This window comes from Atheta coriaria, unplaced genomic scaffold (assembly GCF_025399875.1).
Source record: "Atheta coriaria isolate IRGN ID8LTWV9N9 unplaced genomic scaffold, Caltech_Dcor_3.1 hic_scaffold_6_pilon, whole genome shotgun sequence".
NCBI classification, from domain to species: domain Eukaryota; kingdom Metazoa; phylum Arthropoda; class Insecta; order Coleoptera; family Staphylinidae; genus Dalotia; species Dalotia coriaria.
This window is the reverse complement of record NW_027045448.1, coordinates 2,555,774-2,583,581: the sequence shown is the minus strand read 5'-3', so window position 1 is coordinate 2,583,581 and position 27,808 is coordinate 2,555,774. Positions and strand designations below refer to the sequence as shown.

At 35.8% G+C, this 27,808-nt stretch overlaps 4 protein-coding genes across 7 annotated transcripts in view; 2 read left to right on the top strand and 2 right to left on the bottom strand.

The window, feature by feature from the left end:
* The window catches only part of ckn (CRK like proto-oncogene, adaptor protein), a 121,949-nt gene extending 106,610 nt beyond the window's left edge, over window positions 1–15,339 (bottom strand). Inside the window, exon 1 of one of the 2 annotated variants that reach the window (XM_065305790.1) lies at window positions 14,334–15,339. Coding sequence is in view for 1 of the 2 variants with exons in the window: in XM_065305789.1 (XP_065161861.1) it covers window positions 7,862–7,877 (16 nt within the window). In the remaining variant the exon portion in view is untranslated. Of the gene's footprint in view, window positions 1–7,861; window positions 8,308–14,333 lie in introns of those variants that run through there. The other variant, XM_065305789.1, reaches the window with a different exon arrangement.
* A 1,460-nt stretch (window positions 15,340–16,799) lies between these two features.
* On the top strand, window positions 16,800–27,447 carry mRpS9 (mitochondrial ribosomal protein S9). Of its 2 annotated transcripts, XM_065305519.1 has the most exons (9): window positions 16,800–16,952; window positions 17,009–17,227; window positions 17,295–17,468; window positions 17,524–17,609; window positions 17,663–17,907; window positions 17,969–18,084; window positions 24,731–24,893; window positions 24,951–25,056; window positions 26,801–27,447. In XM_065305519.1, the coding sequence occupies exons 1-8, from the start codon at window positions 16,896–16,898 to the stop codon at window positions 25,040–25,042; spliced, it is 1,152 nt and encodes a 383-aa protein (XP_065161591.1). In that variant the 5' UTR covers window positions 16,800–16,895; the 3' UTR covers window positions 25,043–25,056; window positions 26,801–27,447. The 2 variants fall into 2 exon arrangements, with proteins under 2 accessions (XP_065161591.1, XP_065161590.1); XM_065305518.1 differs by lacking the exon at window positions 26,801–27,447 and having other exon boundaries at window positions 24,951–25,337.
* On the top strand, window positions 18,103–24,599 carry wtrw (water witch). Of its 2 annotated transcripts, none has more exons than XM_065305505.1 (2): window positions 18,103–19,539; window positions 21,251–24,599. In XM_065305505.1, exon 2 carries the CDS (start codon window positions 21,263–21,265, stop codon window positions 24,233–24,235), a length of 2,973 nt encoding a protein of 990 aa, XP_065161577.1. In that variant the 5' UTR covers window positions 18,103–19,539; window positions 21,251–21,262; the 3' UTR covers window positions 24,236–24,599. The 2 variants fall into 2 exon arrangements, with proteins under 2 accessions (XP_065161577.1, XP_065161578.1); XM_065305506.1 differs by lacking the exon at window positions 18,103–19,539 and adding an exon at window positions 19,554–20,305.
* On the bottom strand, window positions 25,065–27,256 carry ArgRS-m (arginyl-tRNA synthetase, mitochondrial). The gene is made up of 5 exons (XM_065305516.1): window positions 27,121–27,256; window positions 26,483–26,936; window positions 25,714–26,427; window positions 25,310–25,658; window positions 25,065–25,245 (listed from the first exon to the last, which is right to left on the bottom strand). The coding sequence occupies exons 1-5, from the start codon at window positions 27,154–27,156 to the stop codon at window positions 25,095–25,097; spliced, it is 1,704 nt and encodes a 567-aa protein (XP_065161588.1). The 5' UTR covers window positions 27,157–27,256; the 3' UTR covers window positions 25,065–25,094.
* Window positions 27,448–27,808: the final 361 nt, after the last annotated feature.

Below are 27,808 nucleotides of genomic sequence, written 5' to 3'. Positions count from 1 at the left end.
AATGCCAAAAGTAAACTGTTCGCCAATAATATTGCGAAATTTATCGATAGGAAATCGTTTGTGCATCATTATTGCAAATAAACCTCAATGATAAATAAATAATCCATACAGCATACAGTTTATTCCTTGTTAAATAGAATGTGAAACGACACAAGATAGAAATATTTTATTTCTTACTTTATTATTAATAAAATATTGTTATGCAAATATAAAAAAAAATCTATTTATTTAAAACAATCAGTAAAAACAGATAAATATTTGTCAAAATGTAAAATCAATAGTTTACTAGGACAAAAAAGTGAGTCTACAAGTGCCGAAGCAATTATTACTTTATTTATACGCGAATAATATGCCGACGGAAAATGTGTAGGATGCTCTTGCATTCATACTCTGAGATTTTTCTCACTACATAAGCCCCGCTCGAATGCGCAGGCGATTTTAATGATTAGATTCGTATGCAGTTTGATTGGCGACGCTATGATTGCCCAACTGTCGCCGTTTGACTGCTTAATATTTACTAAATTTATAACATTTCCACCGTTTTACCAGCGTGTTTACAATCGTTACCAACTCAAGCCGAGCCAAACTAATCATTTACCACTTACCCACCGATTTACCCAATAAATCACTACTTTAAAAGGTGTGCGTAATTGCAGTAGTAAATAACTTTGCTCATTTCGAATAATTTATCAGCTCGATTAGATTTTATTTCAACGTTTTATGAATGAAAAATAAACAATTTAATACAAAAAAATTCTCATAGTGCGTTTATTTTGCGCATAGTTTAGAAATACCCAAACACGAGTCACGCAGGTAAGTCTTGAAATGCGCATAATTATGAAAAGACCTATTAATCGAATTAATAGTCGGTAATAAACGCAGCAGCAGGTCGCACTTAATAGTTTAAACCGGAGATATCAGAAGGATATAAATCAATAGACCAGCAGAAATTGTCAAATTAATAATATTATTTGTCTACGCAAAATTTATGTTATTCTTTTATTGCACACGTGCAGGAAATGCGTTCATTTATTTATAGCATACGTTAGTTATGTACTTTATTGTAGCAATTTGTTCGTATTTGCTTTATTGACTAAGTACTTAATAAATGGCAGGTTTATATTTAGAACAATTACAAGTACAATTACTTCAATCAGTGATTAATGATAAAACTTCATGCAATTTATTGCCACATAATGCAAATACTGAAGTTTTGTATACGTTTAACAAGCTTAATTATTATGAATTAAATTTAATAACTTTAATATTAAAAATTAAGACTGCCAAGGCATAAAACACAAATTTACTATCTAATCAATGTTTCAATGGTGGAGGCGCCGGGCTTAAACGTTCTATAACGCTTGTATCTCAAATTGTAAGACAATTCTACACCAATATAACTTATTACACCAACACACTATTTATATCTTACATTAATTCATCAGTATGCATACCACCTTAATTCAGCCATGCGCTCTGGCTCACTTTAAACCCACTCGACTCTATATCCGCAACAGTACCTACGCGACGGTATGTCATACCAAATGAAATCCTTCAAGTGTCTGTCAGCCGTCTCAAGCTTAATTGCTCTCCTAGTATCATCCCTCTAGAGCGCACGTAATGCAGAAATGCCAGACACTTCATTTCGATCATAAAGGTGTACAAAGCCCAGACGCTCATCTGCTCAAGTCGTCCGCACATGTGGGGGTAGTATGTGACACGTGAGATTGTGCACAATAATGTCAAAAGGAGCAAGGAAACAAGCAGTAATAGAGTGAGCACTATACTATAGAGGTATGTGTAGTAACATGTCTGTGAATTATTTACACGAATTGTCGAAGTGGCATAAGTCTACATCGTCTACGATTCGTAGGTACACTGAATCAACACAAATTGTATAAAAACAAGAAATAAACAAAAAAGTTAATCTTATCTATCAATGAAATAAATCAATTCTATCTAAATGTATGGGTAAGTAGACAGATAAATTGTTAAGCAGTTAAAGCAACTTTTTAAGCCTTGAGAGAAAGAAGAAAAACACTTTTAAATAACGGATCCTATCGACAAAGCATAAAACTTTTTAAAATATCGACTGGCAAACGGGATATTCGGGGATCAGGCGCCGAAGTTTCACCTATCTACCTACTGTAGCAAGTGCTGGAGTTAGGGGTTTATAACTGAAACGGTATTACGGTCGGTGGTATCAGGGGTGTTGCTATCTAGAGCTTGGATAACATGCAGGACGCGACCCTCTTTTCGAAGCCGTAGAAAAATTTATATCGGCTATTAAAAGTTTGCGTAAAGTGAAATTACTTTCACTTGTTCAAGCTTCCATCCACTCCATCCAATATTATCAAGTGGAAATTATCAAATAACCAAGTAACTAAATAACATCAAATAGCTATATTAATGCAATATTTTAGATTAATTTCTTAACCAAAGTCAAAAATTAAAATATTAAAATTTGGATATTTTTACCTGTACGGGGAAATCTTACAGGTTCGAAGTAACTACCATCATCCAATATGCCCTTGATGTGTTTGCGTGCATGATTCCCCAAGAGTGAAATAAAGAGGCTGCCGCACTTTACATAGTCTTCGACTTGAAGCCAGAGTGTACAAAACCACTGATATAAAGAAATAACAAATTTGACAATTTATAAGACGGCGCCGCCAAAAATAGCTATCGTACATAAAAATAACTAAATTCGCAAAAATAAACTAAAACTTGAATTCACCAAGGAATACAGATGAAAATTGAATGTTTTATGCATAATTAAATTAATTGATCCTATTTATATCCTGTTTGTGGTATACATCAATCATGTCACTCGTGAAATTCATCTAACAAGAAATATAATTATTTCATGTGACATTTGGCGGTTTAGAAAGTGAAACCATTTTGCAAAAAAAAATGCAAAATGTAAGATTTCCTTCTTTATTTCGTTGGAAAAAGATTATCTGATAATTACACAAGTATATCAGTATGAAACTATATATGAAACGGCGTAAATCAAATTTTATTGTTAGTTCCTCACAAGTACCTATATTTTCAATGGAAAACAGAATCATAACAAACATGATTAACTTCTGTGGTAAAATATGACTAAGACTTAATTTTCCGCATGAAAAATTCACTTGAAACAACTGGATCATATGATAAGTAAGTACGTAGAAGTTTACGCACCAAAGTTAATTAAATACGTTACGTTCTAGCAAGAACAATGGGCAGGCGTCAGCCATAATAACTGTAGGTACACATAAAATACTCAGGTGTTCGTGAATTCGTACAACAATCACAACGCAACAATCAAACGCGCGCGCGATACGTTTCCGCGAAATGAGAAAATATTGAACGCACATAAATTGCGTCCATTCGAAACGCAGCATTCACAACAATAATACATACCACATCATTAAGATGAAGATCGCCGATTCACACTAGCAATTATTTTCTGTCGTGCATACAATTCGGGCGCATTTTCCAATTACCGATTCACGTGTATGCAGCTTCTTGTAACACGAGAGAAAAGTATCCAGTAGTAAATGCATCAAGTTCGGAACGTCCGATTTCGTTTTTTGATTGACATTTTCATGCTGGCATTCGGTGGCTCGACACTCCGACTTTCCTACGTGTGCCCGTTTCGTTGAGGCCGTGCTCGTATTCCGTTTGCCTGCGCACATTCGTTAACCAGCACTGCGTGTGTATGTAGGATAGGTATGTGTACTGGACAAGCACACGGCGCTGCAATTATTCTCGGACAACTTACATGCTCCACTTTATACCGTTACGTGTAATAATTAGTTATTAACAGCATTAAGATCGCCAAATCATCGACATTGAAATAAATTGTTCTGGATATAGATTGAAAACGGACAATTTTACATTCGTCATCCGTGTTTTCATGTTTCGTTAATTTTATTGATCGGAAACGGAAATACCAATGCAATATTTATAAACAAATGAATACCAATAACAAATTTGGTCAACTTTTGTTCATTATTAAATAATTTTTAATGGAACAAACTGAGTTGAATAAATGTCATGTACAAATATAAAAAATATATAAAAATATTACCAGAATACATTAATATTTTGTTTCATTGAAAATTGCAATTTTAATTTCACTACACAATAAAGAATGGCGATGAAACTTTCATAGAAGTGAATGTAAGCTAAAAATATTTCAATAAAATGAAAATGAAACGCGTAGTATTTTATTTTTAAATAATCTCCAGGTAAAATGTTGGCACAATTCAATTTCCCGTGAAATATCCTCCATGTGTGTGCACTACTAAATGAATTATAAGAACCGCACAAAGCGTAAACTCCAGCTCGAATGCGTCATTTCATTCCGCACATTCCGACGTTAAATTATTCCGCGTTTTGTACATTCGAATTGTTTTAATAGTTACATCCCTTTCGCCTCCGATCAATGCAAACGGCGCATATTCTCCTACCAACCCTCAGGCCCACAAAATGAAATCTCATTCCATTTGCATACACTCCTCGGCCCCCTGTGGCAAAACGGTAAAACATCCCCGAATGCAACGTTGCTAATAAATGCAAAACGAATATAGGTATATATGGCGAAACAAATGCAATATGTGCACATTGTTTTGCTCGCGTCGCGTCGCTCGCGTCCTTTATGCAGATTCCTCGTCAAATTCCGCATAACATTTAAAATTGTTTTGCGCTCAAGTTTATAAACACGTATTTGGTGTTTCAGACATTTAGACGTCTCTCCCGACGTCTTGAAATGCATTTAATGACCGACCAAATGCAATCATACACTATGTTCCACTATATTCGTCTAATCACAATAAATCTAATTTAGTCATCTCCACAATTGTCTCAATAATAAATGTGTAAACTATTTATGGTATAAACTATGTAATAAGTTGACGATTATTATAAGTACTGCAACAAAGTTTTATAACATTTTGCTCCTATGCACATTGTAGAACTGTGGATGAAAGAATGGTACGTCAAGCATGCGTGTTCTGTTTATATTTGAAACTATAAACCTGCGCTTATTTCGTGTTATTTCCAACGAAATAATGGAAACCGTTTGGATCCTGCAGCGATGTGTGTGTGCGCGCGTGAACCAAACGGGCGGCGATTTTGATTTACGCGTCACTTTTATAGCGCGGCACATGCAGCGATGCATTTCACTCCGATTTGCATTGCATTTCATCACATCAGCGCACATTAAAATTTCAGTTTGTTCTGAAACGCGTTATTGTTTTGAGCGCAGCGAAACGAACCTTTGTCCCTAACACCGTACAATGTAAATTACATGTAAATTTCATATAAACAGAAATGAAAACAGAATTCGTTGATTGGTGGACATTTCTTTAATTGATTTTGCCGAGAAAATCTGAATATTGAGATAATAATCTTCATATTTTGCTATATAAGTATTTACATAGACTGACATAGCGGAATTGTCGCAAATGTAAAGCATATTTTTACCTTTTTTTGTTTACTGGCAATTAATATTGAAATAAACAATAGTGAATGTATTGAAACTGTAAAATGTAATGAAATTGTCTGAGACTGATAGTGCAGAGTTGATTTTAGAAATTTTATCTCATTTGTGTTTACGAGATCCTCGTAGATCCCGTTAGTTTTCCGACCTCTATTTATATTTAAAATAAAATATTTATATTTCTGTCAGGATTTAAATATAAAAAAAGAGTGATTTTGATTTCTAGTATCTTAAGTAACGCCATGACTTTACCTCCTTTTTCTAAAGTTCGGTTAAGTCGTCATTAGTGATAATAAGTACCGAAATTGGAAAAAATATAAAAAATTACATATCTACCTACATATTAAACTCTTTTGCAACTTCAACAGCTTTACTTGCACAATGTTTCGTGAATATGTTTTTACAAAAGTAATACACCATGGCAAATAATATGAACAAAATAGCACCATCATGGAAATATCATGCGCTATGTCGAGGCAACAGCACTTATAATTGATTACGATAAAAGCCCACAGCAATGACGCTATCCTATCAATGCGAGCGATGCGTTCATCATTCGACGCTCCGCCAATCGGCCGTGTAATACAACCAGAGTTCATATTTCGTTATAATTATTGGAGTATCGTTGATTATTTATTCCAGCAATTATTTATGTGACGCACACATTCAATTCACCACTCGCTCCTACACCGTGTGGCGGCATTAATGCAAATGTACATGTTCCGCTCGAGACGGTTATTCAATATCGGAATCGGAATATAGACCAAAGTGCAACTTGTGTGTTTGAAAAATTACGTTGAATCAAATAAACATGCGAGGCGAATGTGACAAACACACAATCGTAATGTTGCTTTTGATATAAACAGTACTAACAAACAACCGAAACGGTGGGTTAGCTGTTATTAAACGTAAAAAGTTGAAATAATATGAGAAACATTGCAAAATAAGAGAGGACCGCAAAATATGACTTCGTTTCCAAATTTAATTTGTTTGTATTAATTTGGACGTGCTTTAAATAAAAAAAAGTAAAAATTATTATAACCAGTGCTAAAATTATGTTAAAATAAATAAGAATAAACTATACATTATAGATATGCTTTTCGGTCTGTTGTTTTAACATTGCTAATGGCACCAGTTGAATAACAAATATTATCGGTCGATTTGTTATTTACATTTAGTGAATGTATCGTATACCCTACCCCACCTTTGACATCATGCCACAAAATCTCTAATCAAAAACGCACTAAATTAAATAGTTGAATTACATGTAGTACATACACATAAATTTGCTATGATAAAGTTGAAAGTTATAGGTTATCATCAACATCAATAATAACCATAACAAAAAACGAAGCACACAATGTGTAAAATTTAAATGTAATTTTCGTATGCAAATATTCTTCGTGTCCTCTATGTGAACAACGAAATAAATGTCACACAAACATATGAAATCGATGCATAAAATGCAAATGTAGCAAATAATTAATGCAAAGAGCGAACATCAAGGTCATGCACAAACAGTCCGCGAGTCGTGTTGCGTCGGAGTTGCGCAAATTTATCTGCGGACTAAGTAAGTAGATTAAATTTTGCGAATAGTTTACGTTAGTACTTCCTATCGTTTATGCGGGCTTGCAAATCGCTAACAATTCTTGTTATTATGCAGAGTATGGTTGAACCGTAAACACGCATTTCACACATCCTCTAAACCGACTTTCAACGCCCCGCAAATCCAACAATGCATAAATGTGCAATACATTGCACAATAAATTGAAATTGATAAGAAAAAAAATATGATCAAGACTCATTTGCCAAAAGTGTTAAGGCGATAAGACGAATGTGCTTGCATTTGCATAGCAACAATAAATTAATTTCTCGCTAAAAACGTCGGGGAAAATTTGATGACGCAATTGTTGCTAAATAAATGTACCAACAACTGTGCTTCACACACCTTGTGTTATTTATCAAGTTCTCCTACTTTACATTCGCGAATATGCAATGTGTACTGTGAATTCGCTTCTCATTTGCCTTGAAAAACTCTTTACCATTAAAAATTACAATTGATAATTTTTATCTTATCTTTATAAACACCTACATACGATAAAGAGTTTATTTTCGAATGAATTATGAGCCTTGGGGTCATATTCATATGATTGTAATAATTAAATTCGAAATTTGATCGAAATTGATGTTGGAATATTTTGTGACTGTGAAATTATAAATACAAGTCTCAAAAAAGTTCCCATGGGAACAGGTAATTCCAATATATTATATGTGAATATTGTTATCACTTGCATATTGTTCTTCGATGTTTGCGTAAAAAATCCGATAGCAACTTTTGCGAACGTTGTTCATATAATATTTCCAACTCACCACTTATTCTCCTCATGCTGATTGTTCCCCGAACACGATAATCCTACCAAAATCTCAAGGTCGCTTCCCTCTCAGACGAGTTAACCGTGTGCAAATTAATTTGTAACCAGCACATAAACAACAACTGTCCAAACTTTGCGATGACTTTGAGTCAATCCAAGCAGCACTTGTTACACCTCACCACCACATTTCACCGGCATAATGTTACCGGAAAACAATGTTTTTCCAACTAGTTGATGTGCAAGTCCCAAATGCATGCAAAGTATTATGTTAATCCAATTGGAAGCACTATATCATAACCTTGTACGAGAAATGCAGTACGCAATGAGATGCGGCGTTGATTTAATTTGTAAACGATGCAAACCGATATAACCTGTAGCCACGCAATTCACGCGCAATGAAATATCGCGAGCGCAGCGCAACCGGTCCCGCGGCACACCGTGGACTGACGCGTACAAGGAGCAACGGGTTATACAGTGGAGTGAATGAGAAACGCGCAGGAGATGGCAACGCGGCGCGAGTACGCCATGAGTACGCGAGTACGCCGCGTACGTTGCCATGTGCGCGGCGCGGCGCACGGTTCAACAAACGATGAAGAGACAGCGAGGCAGCAAATCGCGGTGCGCACTGCGCTCCATGGCGGCTTGCAATGCGCGCTGTGTAATCACATTGTTTAGTGTTTTCGGAGAGGTTTCTGGTCGGGCGAGAAAGTGATAAAGTCGGGGTTTGTATTATAGAGTTGTCTGGTGACTAATGCATAGAAAACTTTTAGTGAAATTGTCAGAGATGTCGGAAAAATCGGCATTAATGTAAAATTTTATTACAGTAGAGTCCGGTTATAATGACATCGAAGGGAATTGACAAACACGTCATAATAAGCGGACGTCATACAAAGCGTTTTGTGAAATGAAAACCCTTTTTTATGTAAATATGTACATATACATACATATTAAATCAAAATCAAAATTGCACGTAATCAGCACATTATAACACATACAAGTGTATTTTTTACTGCAAGTAATCTGTAATTTTTGTCTGCTTTTGTTTTTTCATTTCATTAATTTTCTTGTGATTTTCGAAGCCTCTTCGGTTTCAAAACATTTAAATTGAACGATTGCTGAATACGGTTCTTGTTTTTTAAAAAGCATTGAGATTGTCGAATGACCCCCGCCAAATTCGGATTAATGGAAAATACGGATTAAGTCGTGGTCAAGGTGCTGCTGCCCGAATGCTTATATTTATTATTTAAGCATTTGGTCTTTCCGATAGTAAATACATAAAAGTAATTTGACAATCATAAAAGAAATGTAGCAATAAATATAAAAAGTTCGCCATGTGTCGAACGTCGTCGGGTATCAACGAACATTACCGAAGGTGAAAAGAATCATGTTGGTCATTATAACCGGACATAATCTATTAAAAATGGGTCATAATAAGCGACATGTCACTGTAAGCGAAGTCATTATATCCGACTTTTTTATAGAGAATTTTATATGAAAACCAAACTTGGTAGTGTAGTTACGTCATAATAACCGGTTGGTCAATATAAGCGGAGTCATAATAAACGGATTCTACTGTATCTTGACAGTAAAGTTAAGTTATTGTGTTTTATTTAATCAAATAAGCTTTAAATTCTTGTAATTATTATTTATGCTTTCAATAACATTTAATTTTTTAATTTTAGCACGTTGTTCAACTAAGTATCACTACAAAACTCCAATTATTTCCGAAATATTCCTGAACAGTTGGTAATAACAATTCCAACGCTTTATTTGCACAACTTCAGCCACATCTTCAAATTCTACGCCTCGTAAGTCCTCCCAATGTCTCAAGTCTCAACATCGCCTAGCCTGCACCAAATCACCTTCACCTTTGCTTAAACGAGTACATCTTGCAGGTCTTACATCTTCCAAATTAGAAAACACTCGAGTGCGTGAGTTCGCTGACTAAAGTCAAGCTGCAGATACAACGATAATCCTTCGCACTCCAGAAACCTACACTACACCTGGACCAGGACCTGCACCTACCTACCTACTTAGAAAGTGCCATTAGTGTCCCAAACACTCCCGCCTTGCCTAGCGGCGCTTGAAAACGACAAAAACGTGTCCCAAAGCCACTAAAATAAAACCAAACGACCGGCACCAGAGCGAGATACGAGTACACCTCGACGCTTGCCATTGCGCACTACCGCTTAATGCGTTTCACTTATATCGAACTTGGGGAGAGGCTTAAACGAAATGACGAAGGAAATTGCCGTTGCTTTCCTTTGAGGGGGACTGGAATCTGTTGAAAATCCAGTATTTTGAGAATTTAAGTAAATCTGCATGACTGCACTTAAATTAAATTATTACTGTAATATGGATTTTTTACATAAATCTGCCATTGGGAGGCATTTAAATGCTGGGTTATTATTTATACGTATGTATGTTTGGATACGCCACATCTTCATTCCACAAATATTTAAGACTTAAGTGGTAAGTCGTGATGGGCCGAAGTTGCTCACATTCCCATCTATGAGATGGGAATTTTAGGAGGTTAGTATTGTGAATAGTAAGTGCATGGGCACGGGAGATGTGAAATGCTAAGTAAACGTATTTTTAGGCGGTAATAATCCGAAATTTATGATTTCTAACGCCTAAAAGTGCTTCGGTAGTATTTTTTTGGGCCTTGGATCAAAGAGATGCATTTGTTTGTGTTACTTCAAAGTGAAAACTTTATTTTTTAGGATTTTGGTAGGACACTTTATGAAGTATAACTATAAAACTTGAGTAAACCAACATTCTTTCGATAAAAATCAAATATTTAGCTTTCTAGATAGTATAAATATCCCAAATATGATAAAGATTTGTCCCTATTCATTTTGTCATCCAATCAGTATTAAAGAACGCAAAAAATGTATCTATAGTATGAATTATCCCATAGAAAATCATTTTCAGCTATATAAGAATCAATGAAAATTGAAATGTAATTTTTACTGTGCAGTAAATTTCATTTATCAGGAATCGATTTTTTTTCATCAATACCTAAGTATTAAATATTATTATAAAAGATTGAAACTTCGAAGATTTCATTTTTTGTAATGAAAGCTATTAAGATACCTTCTCATACTTTATAACAATGTGCAGTCATGCTTGACATATAAAAATTCCGCCTTAGAAGTTTTACCTCGATGAGTTTATCTTGACCGGCGCAACTCTTTGTACTTTTCATTATGTTTCGTTAATTTTCAAACGTGAACAATTAAGTGCTTCCAGGCATAAGTTCCGATAAACGACAAGGCTGATCAAACCGGTGATTTATAGCCTGACCTTGCAACTTGTATCTTTGCGTAATGCTCGAGCAGTGAGTTTGTTACAACATGACGAACATGTAACTCAACTAATACTATGCAGTAATATTCGCAAATTCACCTCTACCAAGCATATTAAACCTTTCTTACACGCTCCTATACACTACAACAATGTTAATATGCAACAATTAAAGTAAAATCAGACATAACAATAAAGCTATTTATTTAATTTTATTTATATTTGCGTGTTGCTTGTTGTCTAGAAACAAATGCATTTATTTATCAGTCATTGTGTTCGAGCGCCATGAGCATGGGGTACATGAATTGCAACATTAGAAAGCAACTGCAATCGAGAAGTTAAGGAGCCAAGCCTTTTCAAAGACACGCTTGACAGTACTTGATCAATATTGGCAAGCTGTAATGTTATTACTAAATTTGTAATTATATTGTTTTTGTTAGCAAATTCATACATACGTCCTAACTATAGTTTGAGCATTACATAATACGTATGAGCCGGTAAAAATATTGAAAAAAAAAACGTATGTATAGTGTACGCAGTATTTTTGTGATCAACGAAGAATATTGTGAAACCTAATGATAATTTGTACCTAAAATCTGTGTACAGCTGCAATTAACCATGAAGATATAGTTTAATGCGAATATAGAATACGAAACCAGATGGAAACCACAAGAAAAAGAGCAAAAAGGACGAAAGTTGATGATGACAGACAATTTGCGGAAATAAATATTGTATACAATGAATAAGAAATTATTGCCGAATATTTTGATTAGTTGGTAAAAAATTACATTTTAATTTTTAAACTCACGCTAAAAACGATCAGCATTTTTAATAAAATAGGAAGTATGGCGCAGCCATGGAGTCCTTGAGGGTTATGTGAGTATTCTTCATCATAACCCTCTTTAACTTTTTCCTATCTACCTTTCCTTCGTCTGTATTTTGGGCGCGACTATAATGAAATGATATTGATATTCTCAACAATAGGATTCTGCCCCTCTAAGTATTTCCCAACTTCAAAAATTGATATCTTTACCCTATTAAAATTATTATAAAATCATAGAGCAAGCTGTGCGCACTTAAACTTAACATATTGTGGAAACATTCAAATGATTTACTACTTGTAAACACAGCAACGTGACATTAGAGCACAATAACATTACTAATGCTTGTTCAAATGGCACAAATGCGTATCGTCATTTACTTATTTCCCTTCCTCAAGTAACTAACTCTTCTACTCGGTGCGACTACTTAATGTGTTCCGCATATGTGTACGTTATGTACCTACTCGTATTGTACTCGTTATGAAATGTGTATTTCTGTCAACGACCAAGCACGCATCGGATCTTACATCAAAACAATAATTCTTTATAAAAGTTAGCATTACATTCAAAGATTAACTACAGTGCATGTTATAAAAAGCTGTATTTAAAGTTCTGTATAACGATGATAACAGAAAAGTGTTACATTTTAGATTTTTAGAAATTACTTACATGAGCTTAGAATTATTTGCGTCGACCGGAAATCAGTGATTTAAAGTGTAATTAAAAATTCCCTGTTACGAAAATATAAGTTATGTCACTTTATATTTTACACTTTGCAAAATAAAGACGAAATGGACAATGTATCAATAATATATAATTCCTTCAATACCTAATATTTAATTTAATATCTAATGTTACCACTACCACCAAAATCAGAAATGTTATATTTTAAATTTCTGTTTTAATGTAACATACTATCTCAGAATCTAGTTTGATATCAAGGCTTCCGTTTTGGCACAACTTTATCATTAACAATAAACGACCTTGCTTTTTTGTCGTGTTTGGCAGCGACTTCATACACCCCTTGGCGTTTTACCAAATAAAGTAAAAACTTATTGTGCTTTCTGCAGATATCATGCAGCCTTTTCAGTAGAATTTCCCGAAACATGAATCAATTTTAAAAGCTTCAACACAATGGGTGAGTTATAAAGCAAAAATATGGATATATATATATATATATATATTGGATTTCGTAATTAATATTCATCAAAATACGTCTTGCATTTTTGTATATCTCACCTCAAAGTAAATTTAGTTTACATCGAGGAAACCTCAAACTCAAATAAACCCCATTTAAGATGATTTTACACACCAACTTTTAAGATATTATTGTACCGGTCAAATAATAATCACTATAGAATCAATAAATATTAAATTAATAGGAAATATCTAGTCATTGTACATCAGTGAAATATTTTAAATTAAAACGTGCTGAATCTGATACAAATTAGAATTTAATTAAAAATGTAATTATAATAACAGAATAAGTTTGATGCCATCTCTGAAGAGAACCGATTCCATTAAAATAAATATTTAGCATGTTTTAGCTTCTAATTAATTGCAAATTTGCTTAAATTTGAATAAACGCAATAATTAATTAAGCTAGGAAAAAATTAGGCTCATTCCTAAAATGTAAGTTCAAAGTTTTAATTTACTAAATTTAACTAATTAATGATTCTGAGAGTAATTTAATACATACATATTTATAAACTAATTATTAATCAACAATAAATATATTTTTGATAAAAACAACACTCTTTTAGGATCTGTTTTCTTCACTTGTCACTTCGATAAATTCAAATTTATATCGTGAAATAATCACTGATGATGTTTGCCGTGAATAATTTAAAATCAAATCAGATCGCAACCATACTCGTATAAGCGGATTACATGGTATAATTTGATAGTTTTTAATTAGTTGTCAAATTATCAAACTATAATTTTAACACGTGGCTAATAAAAAAAATATTCGGTGTCAAACTGTTGCTCTCTAGTGTCGAATTGCTAATTGTTATTTATGAGCAAATTTGCTTATCATTAATTGCTAAGCATGGAAGAATTAATTTAAATTTAATTAACGGATCTTTAAATGTTATATTCACATAAATTATTATTAAAATAATTTCAAATATTTTTTTGTATTGAGTATGTGCAAAGTAGGTTATTATCATAAAACTATAAATATTATATAAATATGTTATTTGTTAAATTTAAGAATTAATTCTTATTTCCGGCGCATTGTCAAGACTATAAATTAACAAATAAATTTTTGCATTTGCCTTTGTAAATCGCATTAAATACCAAAATACTACATTTTTAATGTAAAAATATTAAATTTCTTACCTTAATAATGACGAAGTTCAATTTTGTTCAAGCCTCCAGTCACAATTTCGTTAAGTTCACGGATATTAAATTTTGTAGATAGAATTATGTAGTACCTAGTAATGCTTAACATTTATTTATTGCCATTAAATTTAGTTCCAATCCTTTCCACGGTATACTCGTATAATTATATCTATATCTTAAAGGATAATAACAATTTACTATCCTACTTTAAGAAATAAAACGTTAAATCACCCAGTTTTTAAAAGAATACCGTTCAGAACTTCTCCAACAGCCTAGTCTTCTTCGTGAAATGTTCACTCGCGAATAAAACGAAAAAGGGTAAACTTTCAACATTAAATTCATGAAAGTTAGAATAAAGTTGAAATAATTATAACAATAACGCCAGACACGGTAATTAAGAAGACGATTTTCGGCTTTTTAGAGGTGCTTCAGGCGTTGTTAAAATCGGCCTTAATTCGCTGCTGTTAACCCTTTGCTGCGGCGAAAGGAGCTAACCCAAGAGTATTCGTCCTTCGTGCGCGATGCCCGAGATGCCCGAGACCTTTAGCAACGTGCCACTTGACATTTGTGTAACACATTACAAATACAATGTTTAGTTGTAAACTCAGCACACAATAAATACACTTTTACACTGATTATAGTCTTACAGTTTCCTTTCTTTTACACTCTTCGATGAATCATGTCTTTTAATTAATTTAGGGTGTATTCTTACATTGTAATGCAATTTGACAGTTGTAGGTGTAGAATCTTGGGTGGTCGTATATTCACACCTTACACCCTGCACATCAGATATTAAGGGTTCACTGACACGATTGTTTTTATTTTAAGGTTATGCGAGTGAATGGACGAGTGCTGTCGTCCTGGTGAATCCTCGCGAATGTGGCACACGGTGGGGCGCTCGCATTCACACGCAGAGAAATCAAAGCACAAACGAAACCGAATGAAAATAAAACATGCCGGGCGGCGGCGTAATTGCGTCGTTGATTGTCGCCGTAGTTTTGCGCCGCGCTTCACATTAATATATCGACTGGAGGCAGCGTAGATCGCGGCGTCGTGGATGCGTGCGGTGCACACGTACGGCACACAACCAGCCCCAGACGCGTGCATGTATGTTGAGACTTGTGTCAGACTGTTATATCGATTAGGAGGCCGGCATCGCGACGCCGCGCCGCGCGCCACGCTCTCGCCCTCCGCGATCCACGGCCGAACGAGGCACGTCGTTCTTCACCATCGTAGGGTATCGGGCGCCGACGGTTGTTAGGGGGCGGCTGTGTGGGCTATGTTTCGAAAAAGTGCCGCTCGGACGCAACTTTCTACTGATTTTCCATCGGTGGCGATGGATAAATTATGTCTTGAGAGGTCTTGCCTTCAGTTTTATCATACTTGGGAGAAAGTGCAAGGGATTTTTTTAGGCCCACATCAATTTACAATTTTTAAAGTTAAATTGATACATGATATCAAACCGTTATCATCAATCAAATATTTCAACTCAAAAATATTTTACTAACTAATTTTTAAATAACTTTCGCTGAAATTACGCTCAAAATATAATAAAACACATTTTTTTACTTCGATTCTTATATAAACTACAATTAAACTACACTTGAGCATTTTCAAGTGCATTGTTCGTTTGATTCATGATTTTCCAAGTTGTTAACAAAAAGTTTACCACTTTGTCTACCTTGTTAAAGAAGTATAACGACCATAAACTATTTCACTCTGTATTAATGTCTACATCTCAGTAAAAAGTGTACATTTTGCGGTGTGCATGATGACAAACCGAAAAAATAGCGATATATTTTTATACACATGCGGGTGTCGTAAAGGACAACAGCATTAGGTAGATATAGGAAGTTGGTGGAAGGTGTGATCATAAAGGCGTTCATGCAGGTCACATTCATGTAGACCAGACCGACTAAGACGTCAGCGTCGTCGGCGCACAGCGGCGCTTTGGTGCTACTGTCGTATACGTAAATCGATTACTTCAGGTGTTAGTTTATGCACTTTACGTACTAAGAAAGCCTGCAAGTGCTGCTTATCCCAGCGACACTGTAACTACTTGCAATTTATGATAATATTGGAAAAATGGGAAAACCCTAGGCGAAAATGTCACCGCCACGTGCTCGAGACGCTTTTATCACATGGCTGCAAAGTATAAATATGTGTGCCAGTGGAAAATAAAGTTTATGATCTACGGTTATTTATTGAAAATTCTAATATCTTTATTTCAAACAAATGAGAAAATTTAAATAGCGTTGGAAAAGTTTTGAGTTTATTTAAAATGACAAACAACACTAACAAAAGTTATGAAAGGTACATAGTTTCTGATTTTCTTAATATATTGTTATACATAATAATTGCTATATGTAGTTATTTTATGTTAATATATGTAAAAAATCAATTAGATGTATGCATTTTATTAAATTTTATCAGGTTTTATTTTTATTTTGGTACACTTTGCGCCATCTACTTTCTACTCAATAAACTATTCCATGTGCTGTGTACTAGGTTATATTTATTTCATTTTGTAGCTCTTTAGACACAAGACAATTATTTAAAATGTTACGGCAACTAGGCCGAAATTATTTTAAATTAAATCGGCAGCTTACAAGCTCGGTATGTACAAGTATAGTTTTGTTTATGTTAAAATTACATGTTATTAAAATTTTTAGAATAAATGCTATTCATTGCCTGCCAGCTCAAGTCAAGTCGCAACTCAAGATGAGGCAGAGAAGAAGGAAATTTCTAAAGCAATGAAGTCATACTTGGAACGTGCTAGAGCACATGATGAATTTATGAAGGATCAACAGTCAAAGTTTCAAATTGGTAAACGACATTTAGCCAATATGATGGGTGAAAATCCTGAAACTTTTACCCAGGAAGATGTAGATGTATGTTTATAATTGTGAATTGTTATCATAACATCAATGATTGTTTATAATGTTTTTGACATTATAGGAAGCCATTGCATATCTATTTCCTTCTGGATTGTTTGAGAAGAGAGCAAGACCCATCATGAAGCCTCCAGAGGAGATATTCCCTGCAAGAAAGGCTGCTGAATTTGATGAAATGGGCAGGCCACATCACTTCTTGTTCTATACATCAACACCCAATTTCTATCAACTACTTTATGTAAGCTGACATATGCATTTTACAAACAGTGATTAAATGTGTTTCTTCCTAATAGGATGCAGTTCATCACATGATTGAATTAAATAGGTTTGAGGATGCTATGCTAAGGAAAAATAATAAGCCAGATGTCAATTTACAAATGTTAGTAAGATATATAAGAAGTTATTGTTTATATAATGAAGTTGTTACCACAGGCAGGAATCTGGTTATCAATGGATTGATAAACTGTCACTGGAGAAGTTATTAGTTGAAACAATAACAGAAAAACAATACAAATCATTTCTAGTGACAATGGAACGCTTGTTTGCTTTGCCGTATTCGTATCGAATTGCTGAATTTATTGAGAACTACCGAAAACCCCTAATGAGTCAGGCCAAGAGCACTGTAATTCCAAAACCACAATATGAAGCTGATGGAAGTGCATTTATTACAACTTATGGTGAATAATTATTTATTTTATTCTTTTGGTTTCTGATTTATTAAGTTTTTCCTTGTTACAGAGTGTTTGCGGAAGAAAGCACGTGGACACGTTACCGTTAGGAGTCCTGGAACTGGTATAATCACAATCAATGGTCAGGATATAAGATATTTTGCAGATACTTACTGCAGAGAACAGGTGAGTGATATTTTCGTATTTCATTTCTATGGAGAGTCACGGTGTGAGATTGTGTAATACATTAATTAATGACGGCCGTCTCCTGTGTTAAATTTGTATACATTATAATTAGTAACAGTCTCTCACATTAATAATTCCGCGCGTCAATGTTTGGTTTACCATCGAAACACTTTGTACACCAAGATTCATTACTTTTATTGTTGCTTGATTGCCAGATAGACGGCTGGTAATTACCGAGAGTCATTGTTAATAAAGTTTAGCAGTGCCGTATTCATAATAAATTATTTAAGGTCGGCGATTTTATCAACTTACAATGACTTTAAATTCGTTGTTGATATACATTTATTTGTATGTTTTTGCATTTCAATCACTTATTTCTGGAACTAAAAGTTCAGAAAAGTTTAATTAGTGGCCGGTTTAAGCGTCACAAATTGATGCACATCAAATACATATTCCTAGTGTATTTAAGATTAGCCGGTTTATTGCTTCAAGGATGATATAATTATGGTTAATCTCATTAAGTTAATCCAGTGTGGTTATTACATTTTATTTACAGAGGAAATTTTGCTCTGATACATTTCTTAGAAGTGTCAATCTTTTATAAATTTTAAATTCAAAATTGTCAGGACAAATTGCTTGTTTTCATAATTTTGTAACTTTACAAGAGTAGTCAAGGTGCAATTTGTGAATTGTTGTTTCGGCACTTAGCGAAACAACGGAATAATCAAATAAAAATCCCTCCCCACCTTTGAGGAGTGCGAAAAAAAAAACGCACCACAGTTGCGATATTAAACTCCGTGCACCATTCACACGAACAGAACGTCGAAATCACCGTCGGAGTAGTCAAAGTCGTTTCTCGTGGTGGCGTTTGTCTGCCTCTGGGAATACTCGCGCGCACACATGCTACACGTGAACGTGTCCGACGGTGTGCACTAAATTCTAATTTAACAATTTGCACTTTGATCGCCTGGACCGACGACAAAGTCGCATTCGAATTGCCGAAGTTTACTCGCACCCGGATCGAGATAACGGTTATTATAATTTCATAGTGGAGCGAAACTTTGCGATGAAACCCTGGATCGTCTGGTTTTAGTGTGTTGCTACATACCGCAGTTTTGGAAACACATATTTAATAAGTTGCGTTTGGAGTACGACTTTTGCATACAGAAGCAATAAACATAAAAAAATAAGTCGAGTATAACAAACAACCGTTTTAAATTAAAATCAAGTGTGACGCATTCGCCGCAATTGGATCAACAATAACATACAAAAGGCTGCCCGGACTAGTTTCTTGGACTCGAATAAAACTGATAAAGATTCAGATACACCGTCAACGTAACTGGAAAATGATGCGTTCGAAACTTTTAATTGCGACTTCGCCGGTCGAGTGCCAAAGATACGGAGGTGGTTGTCGTTTCCGCATGTGAAAGTGATAGTGCTACGTTTAATTAAATGGTGAGTAATACTGCATTTTAACATTTTTAAACAATGAAATTAACGGTACCTTAAATTCCAATGTTTATATGTTTTATTTGGTTTTGAAATTTTACAATGCAACAATGACTTATCGAAGAAATGCTTGATGATGCCAAGGGCCCATTAGATAGATTGTAAATATGCGCAAGTTCGTATTACTTTCAGCATCCGTAATTGAGATGGAAGGTCACGAAATCAAAATGTGAATTTATTTTTATGTCCGGTACCCGCTACACTTAGACGCATTGCAACGCGCCTCTTATCAACAACACGGACACTTCTCGGTAATCACTTCAACTTTGACACTCTATAATTTAGGCTTTCAAGAAAACAACACGGTAATTTGATTACGGTTGAAAAACATGAATTAATGAATGAGAAAGATATTATATATTTCCCAAGAGTAAATAATTGCATTATGCAGTATGTGTCTCATCTCACAGACATTCGAAGTGCGCTCCAAGGTTGAGCCGAGAATATCGCAAGTTGAAAGAGAGGAATGTTTTGCGATATATAACGTGCACATCGCGTTCGCAATTGTCCTGCTGAGCTACTAACACTCGATTAATTTAATTTAGTTATTATTCTTGAGCCGCAGTACTGAAAAGAGCAATTGAGTCGATATGCGCGATGTGCCAAATGTCTTTCTATTCAGCGAATATTTTCGGACTACGACCGCGAGTATTTTGCTTGCGTTAAAAGTACGTTCAACAGGAACTGATCGCGGATTTATTGCGCAACTCAGGTAAATGATTCATTGATTGGATAACACGAGTGACCGTTTAGTTGAAGATGAATGAGTGCTTTGAATTTCCCATAATTAAGCATTAACGATTTGATTATACAATGGCGCTTTGCACACCTATAAAATGTTGCTGTAATCAGCATTCAGGGCCTCTATATTTTCAACGCCATTTCCGGGATTGATTTATCAATTCTATGAGCACGAGTCAATGTCAATTTATTTTTATAAACATGAATGGTCTACAACAGTCTACAATTTCATTCGGTTAATTATTAGGATGTAACGTTATTTACTTGTAAAGAATACTGCGTAGAAACCAACCTGTAGCACAGCAAGTTAAATGGTAAGGAAGAAACGACTGCGAAACAAAGAATTAAAATTGTTACGCCGTGAGTCAACTTAAACGTGTAAAGTTAAAGACATTTTGCGATTTCTTCCGGTACCACAAAAAGTTTTTAAGTTATGTTTATGCATGAACAGTCATCTTAAACTGTTCTAGGCTGGAGGTCGTTAACTTGTTGAGCTATGTGTCATTTACTGGAAGCCTGTAGGCGAATGTTTCGGGTTATGACCGAAAATGTATATTTTATAAAGATAAACTACTACTCTAGGACTAGTCTACTGTAGAATTGTATTGAGCCAAATTTATAAACTTACGTGAAATAATTGAGGCATAAAAAGATCATTTGTGCCAATGATAAGCCGTTGAAAAGTAGGTCTTTACATTAAGTTCAAAAATGAGAAGTGGCACGCGACGATAATTGGACTCGTGAATTATAGAAACTGCGACTTAAGTAGGGTTTCCATAAAGAAGTGTTTCTTGAACTAAGTTATTTTGGCAAATTATGTCAATACAATCTGCTATTTATAGATAAGTCGTTGTTGTAAAAGTTTAAACCAAATAAAATACAAATTATTTTACGGTTTTGAAAAAATTATTTGCAGGATACATCATAAATGGTGTCTGCATCGAAAGACAGTTCAACATTAAAAATGGACAACCTTGGCTTCCAAGATTCGAATCATTCCAATAAGAAATTGGGTCGATCGGTGAGTGTCAACGCTGAGGTAGAGTCCTTTCCGTTGTACAAAACACCCACGGCATCAATGCTTATTAAATGGAAGCGTAACCGCGGTGATCCGGAGGAAATGCTGGAGGAGGATTATCCCTCTGACGATTTCGAGTATATGCAATGTGGGCCGTCGCCTCCCGCGGATCACACCCCCAATATATACGAAAGCTTCGAGGAATTTTCGATGAACCACGAGCTCACTGTGCAGATATGTCACGATACCATAAAGATGAACTTGTTGGAACATCTGAAAAGTTCTTCGGGGAGACATCAACTATTTGACGACATTGAATGCAAAAAGATTCAACAGGACACGCTAGATGATGCATTTGCTGGCGCCACCAAAGTGGAAATCAACATTGCTTTCCTTTGGGCTGCTTTTATGAAAAGGTGGGACATCCTGGAAGGATTTTTAAATATGGGAGCGCAATTGAATTATTACGAGCCTAATCAAGGTTTGAGTGCGTTGCATTTGGCAGCGTTTAGTGGTGATATTGCGGGTACTCAATATTTGATTCAGAAGGGCGCTGATGTGAATGCTACCTACAAGGCTTATTCGCCGCTTCACTGCGCCGCATTTGGCGACAGTCCTGAGACGGCGATGATTTTGCTCAGCAGCGGCGCAAAGGTGAGCGCACTCACGAATAATCCGAGCAATTGTCACGAAAGCGTCCTGCATTGCGCGGTCCGCGCGAATGCGATCGCGTGCGTCCGTTTGTTCACCGCGCAAGGCGCTGATGTGGGTCAAGTGGAATATTCGGGAATGTCACCGATTCATCTTGCTGGCGACCTTGGGCATTCGCAGTGCTTAAAAATTATGCTTGAAGCGAAGGGGAACAATGTGAATGCGAAAACGAAAGAAAAGGATCTGACAGCGTTGCACTTAGCCGCCGAGGGCGGATACGTAGAATGTATTGAGATACTTATGGAAAAAAGGGCTGATGCTAATGTGCGCAACCATCGTGGCCAGACTCCATTGCATTTGGCAGCACGCGCACAGGCTTTTGATTGCGTCGAAATATTAATGCGCAAAGGTAATGCAGACCCGAATATACCAGACGTTGATCAACGCACACCACTGCACGCCGCTGTAGGCAAGGCGACGCGTTCATACGATATCATAGAAATCTTAATTAATTGGGGCGCCGACGTGAATTTTAAGGATCAGTACGGTTACACTCCGTTGCATATCGCTGCGCTAAACGAACTCAGCCAATGCGTCGAAGTGCTTATTTACCACGGAGCTGATGTAACAGCAAAATCCAAGTTTGGTATGACGGCCCTGGGCATAATCACCAGGAAGACGCCGGCATCCTTGGCAATGGTCACACAGAAGTTGGACTCGGCGATCAGTTTGCACCACCATCCGGAGTCGTCCAACAGAGAGGTGGAATTGCGCCTTGATTTTCGAAGCATTCTACAACACTGTCACCCGCGAGAAATCAGCTTTTTAAACACATTCGTCGATGAAGGGCAGAAGGAAGTGTTATTGCATCCGCTGTGTTCGGCGTTTCTCTATTTGAAATGGGAGCGCATTAGGAAGTTCTACATCGCGCGCATGCTGTTTTGTTTGATATTTATTTTAAGTTTATCATTATACGTCCTCACCGCACTGGCACACAACTGTTACAATCACGGCAAGAACATGAATGAAAGTCAGCCGCAGAATGTTATCGAACTATGCGAGAAAAAGTCCATGATGGGACATATGCTGAGGAATAACCCGTTTGTCATCGAAATGCAATGGTTTGTTTTGGTTGGGATAACATGCTGCGAAATTTTGAGGAAAGTTTATGGAATAGCTGGTTATCCCACTGTGAAACAATATTTATCGCACCCTGAAAATATTATTGAATGGTCTGTCATCGCTAGTGTATTTATTATTTCTTTTATTTACACCGGACGCACATACACGTGGCAAAATCACGTGGGAGCATTTGCTGTATTATTCGGTTGGACCAATTTGATGTTGATGATAGGTCAGCTGCCTGTATTCGGCTCTTACGTGGCAATGTATACCCGCGTGCAAGGGGAATTTGCAAAATTATTGCTCGCATACTCATGTTTACTCATAGGCTTTACAATCAGTTTTTGCGTCATCTTTCCGGATTCGTCCACATTTGCTAATCCGTTTATAGGTCTAATAACAGTGTTGGTAATGATGACGGGCGAGTTGAGCTTAGATTTATTGGTCGACGACGACCCTGAGGACCCGCCATTCCTGCTCGAAATTAGCGCCCAAGTGACGTTTGTCTTATTTTTACTATTCGTTACCGTCATACTGATGAATTTGCTCGTTGGTATCGCTGTACACGACATTCAGGGGCTGCAAAAAACCGCCGGACTATCCAAGTTGGTGCGTCAGACGAAGCTTATTTCGTATATGGAGTTGGCGTTGTTCAACGGCTATCTGCCGGCATATCTACTCAATTTGCTACATTGGACGGCGCTTGTCTCGCCGAAGGCGTACCGCGTGGTGTTGAATGTGAAGCCGCTCAACCCAAGGGAAAAGCGTCTTCCGCGGGACATTCTTAAGGCGGCCCACGAGATCGCTAAGCAGCGCAAACATTACGGCCACACGATCTCGTCGCAGGGCACGCATATTTCGACGTACACGGCGCACAAAAAGTGGATGAACAATAACATCATCAACGATCAGAACAGCGAAATACTCGCTGATTACGGCTGTAGTATGACGACGTTGCAGAGCAAAGTCGAGAAAAGCACCGAGCAAATTGAACATTTAAGTGGCGAGATCAGAGAGTTGAAGATTGCCTTAAATAACAATCAACAAGTTATTGAACAATTGCTGAACGTGCTCGCACAAAAGGGCGCGTCGCACACTGCAAATTGCTGACGATATACTTTTGGCAACATGTGTATGTGTGCATTTTGCAAACTGTGCCTTATTGGATGACTAGGTATATTAAAATGTACACGGCAATACAAGCGCAACAACGCAATAAACAAATGAGCAAAGTTTTTTAAAAGGATGCGAACACATATTTCGTAAATCATTGTTGAGAGAAAATTTTTATGCAGTGTGCCTTTCTATATGAATTTTCTATTTGTGATATTAATTTATTAGTTATATGACTAGTTTCTATGTCAGTGCCTTTAGATATTTGATACCTGTAAATACAACCTTAGCATCGTTTTTAAGTGATAACAAGTTATCTTATGCACTAATAAAGAAATAAACCTACAATTACGCAATAAAACCACTTTAATTTACGCATGGGTCCAAGTCATATGTCAATTAAAACATTAATTATGAACATCTCACACCTATGACGTCTAAGATTGTTTTGTAGTTGAAAATTATCGCTGAAAATTAATCAACTCTTTGCAGCTTTTGTTTCCATTAATATTCACAAATTTGCACACCAAAATGAATGTGGAGGCTCACGTGGAAGGTGGAGGTCCTGCAGGCCAAGCGGGAGCCATACGTTGGGGCATTGCAATGGGATTGAGGAGTTTTGTAGATGAAGAAATGGTAGAAAAAATGCGTATAGGTAGGTCGTTCACCATGAACTGATTTCAGGATGTGCTAATCATTGATAATATTTTAGCTGGCTTGTTAACTCGTGACTACAGAATAAGAGAAAGGAAGAAGCCAGGCCAAGCAGGTGCCCGTAAGAAGTACACATGGAAGAAGCGTTAAATCATAGAACAAAAGTAAAGACTTAAAGTAATGACTATTTTATTTTCGTTCACTACATTTCCTTCAATGGCTGAAGCCCCAAAATGGTCATACCTTGTCGCAGTACTTCTCGGGCGTTCTTAAACAACAACAGCCTTTGTGATGCCAGTACAGCCTCTTGATCTTTTACGTTGAGTACTTTTAGGGCTTTACTGATATGATTGCTGCAAAAAGATTATATTCAATATTAGACACAGTTGCCAAATAAGCGCAAATTAAGAACCTCACCATAAGTGAAATAAATAAGTTACTAGTATACATGCTTCAAGTTGTTCTTCCGTTTGCGAAAGAATATCAGGATATTTAGCAAGATGGCCGATTAACCGCAATGCCTCTGGTTCCAGAATCATTTCCGGTTTGCAAATGCTAGCTGGTAAAATGCCACAGTTTTTCTCTAAATTGCACAGTCTGCAATGAGTGTATTGCAGTTTTATGCCACTGTCTCCTTGAACCTGCAGTGCTTTATCCCAGGAAAAGTCGTAGTCTCTCTGTCGGCGTTGCTTTAAATCGTTGATGATAACACATGAAATTCCCAAAATGTCCGATGTTTTAGAGTCCGTTATGGATGCTTTTGTTGCTATAAATACAAATATGACAGGAGTTTCTATTAACACACATTTTTATAAACTTACTCAGTGATTTTAGCTGTCTTTGCATCGTCAACTCTCGAGTTTCATCTAAAATATCTTTGAGAAATACTACATTTCCCTTCCGCGTGCTCATTCCCCTTATTCTTCCAAACTTAACATGCTGTAACCTGTCTACCCAATTTATCTTCATTTGCCCAAGAATACCCTTCAACGCCACAAAATGGTCCGTTTGTGCATTGTCTACCACGTAGATCATTTTATCAAATGAGAACTTCTTTTGTCTATCAATGGCTGCAGCAATATCTCTTGTTAAATACAAAGTCGAGCCATCCGATTTTACAACTGAGACTTTTCTATCATTAACGTTCGCCACTCGTTTTCCATCCTCAAGCGTCATCAAAATTTTATTCGCATCAAGTTCTTTCAGCACGTTCTTAATGTCTGCTGCACTATACATTGATTCATAGTTATACTCATTAAATTTGACACCAAGTCTTTGATACATTGAATCTAATTCTTTGGTTGTATATTGCATGCACATCTTCCAGTTATCAAGGTCCTCCTTTGAGCCTGCTTCTAATCTATTGAACGCTTGCTTTGCGCGCTCCAAAATACTGGGATCCTTTTCACCTAGTTTATTAGCAAATACATAGGATTCAAATAATATTTTGAGCGGATTCTTCTGAATTTCTTCAACCTTATGCTTCAATTCTTCTATTCCTACTTTTATAAAACCAAATTGTGTGCCCCAATCGCCTGAAATTAATATTTTCGAATGAAAATGAACTCGTTTCAATACCACATCACACACCTAAATAATTAAGCCTTACTACATTATGTTTTCTATGTTCATATAGATTAGCAATAAAATTGCCGATAATAGTTGATCTTAAATGCCCCACATGGAAGGGTTTAGCCACGTTCGGCGAACTAAATTCCACAACAATATTTTGCTTCTCTGTTGCTACATCGGGCTGAATGCAATGCTCTACGATCTCTTTGACAAATATGTTTTTATTTATTTTAAAAGTAATGTTCTTGTGTCCTTTTCGTTGATCGCTAATAGTCGCAATGTTCTCTATAATATCATCAGGTTTTATATTAGAATTGAGAAGTTGTAAATTTGCAGGACCAATCATTCCTTCCAGTTGATCAAGAGGAACTGCCAACTCAACAACTCCATTGGAATTTGTACTTTGAACTTGAATAATTGGCTTTAATTGTAACGATGTCACTGTAATGTTCTTTCCAATACAATCTAATATCTGAAATGCATAAAAAAATCTAATAAGATTTTTGAGTTTTTAATACAATATTCAAATTTGTGCATGTGCTGCCACCAGTGATTAAGTTGTGACACCACTTAGAAACATTTCTAAATAAGTGTGAGGTTATTTCTCGCTATACGGTTTTCTCGCAAATTTATGTACAACATTAACAATTACTTACCCTACGCCCAATATAGAGTTTCAATTTGCTCGCCATGATTCGTGAGAGGTGAGTTATTAAATCATGGTTCGCATGGAAAGAACTTGACGATAAAAACTTTGATGAAAAGCGATTGTATACTGCAGAACACTCATCGTACTACTTTCCTCGCTTGCAGATTCCTACTTGTTGTAGATTCAAAGCGTGATATAATTCGAAATAGTCATTTTACTTTTAATTTTGCTGTTTTAATGTTAAATTACTTGAAATTTAATGAATGACAAACATTTTGATGAATAAATAATTTTCGACTGGTGACAAGGATAACTTGTCAGGTTTGAATCGGTTTATGTGCCAATCTTTTTTAAGTTTTAACCATTTTAACAATGTTTAACAATATTACATAGTGGTACCAATGGTACATATTTTAATTTGTAAGAATTTTTGTAAGAAAACAATTATAAATTTACTCCTGAGTATACTAACTAAACTGTGCTGCTATCTGTATGTAATAAAGTATGCATAATTACTTTTGTCTTCTTTAAAGTACTTTGTATTTGATACAACTCAAAATTTGACACAAGAATCCAGTGTCTAAATTATTCGCCAGTAGAATAAAATTCATAGTAAGTTAACTTAACAAGAATCTTGCCATAAATTAAACGATTTTTTGAAATTCGTTCTCGCGTTCTGGGTTTGCATCGTTTGC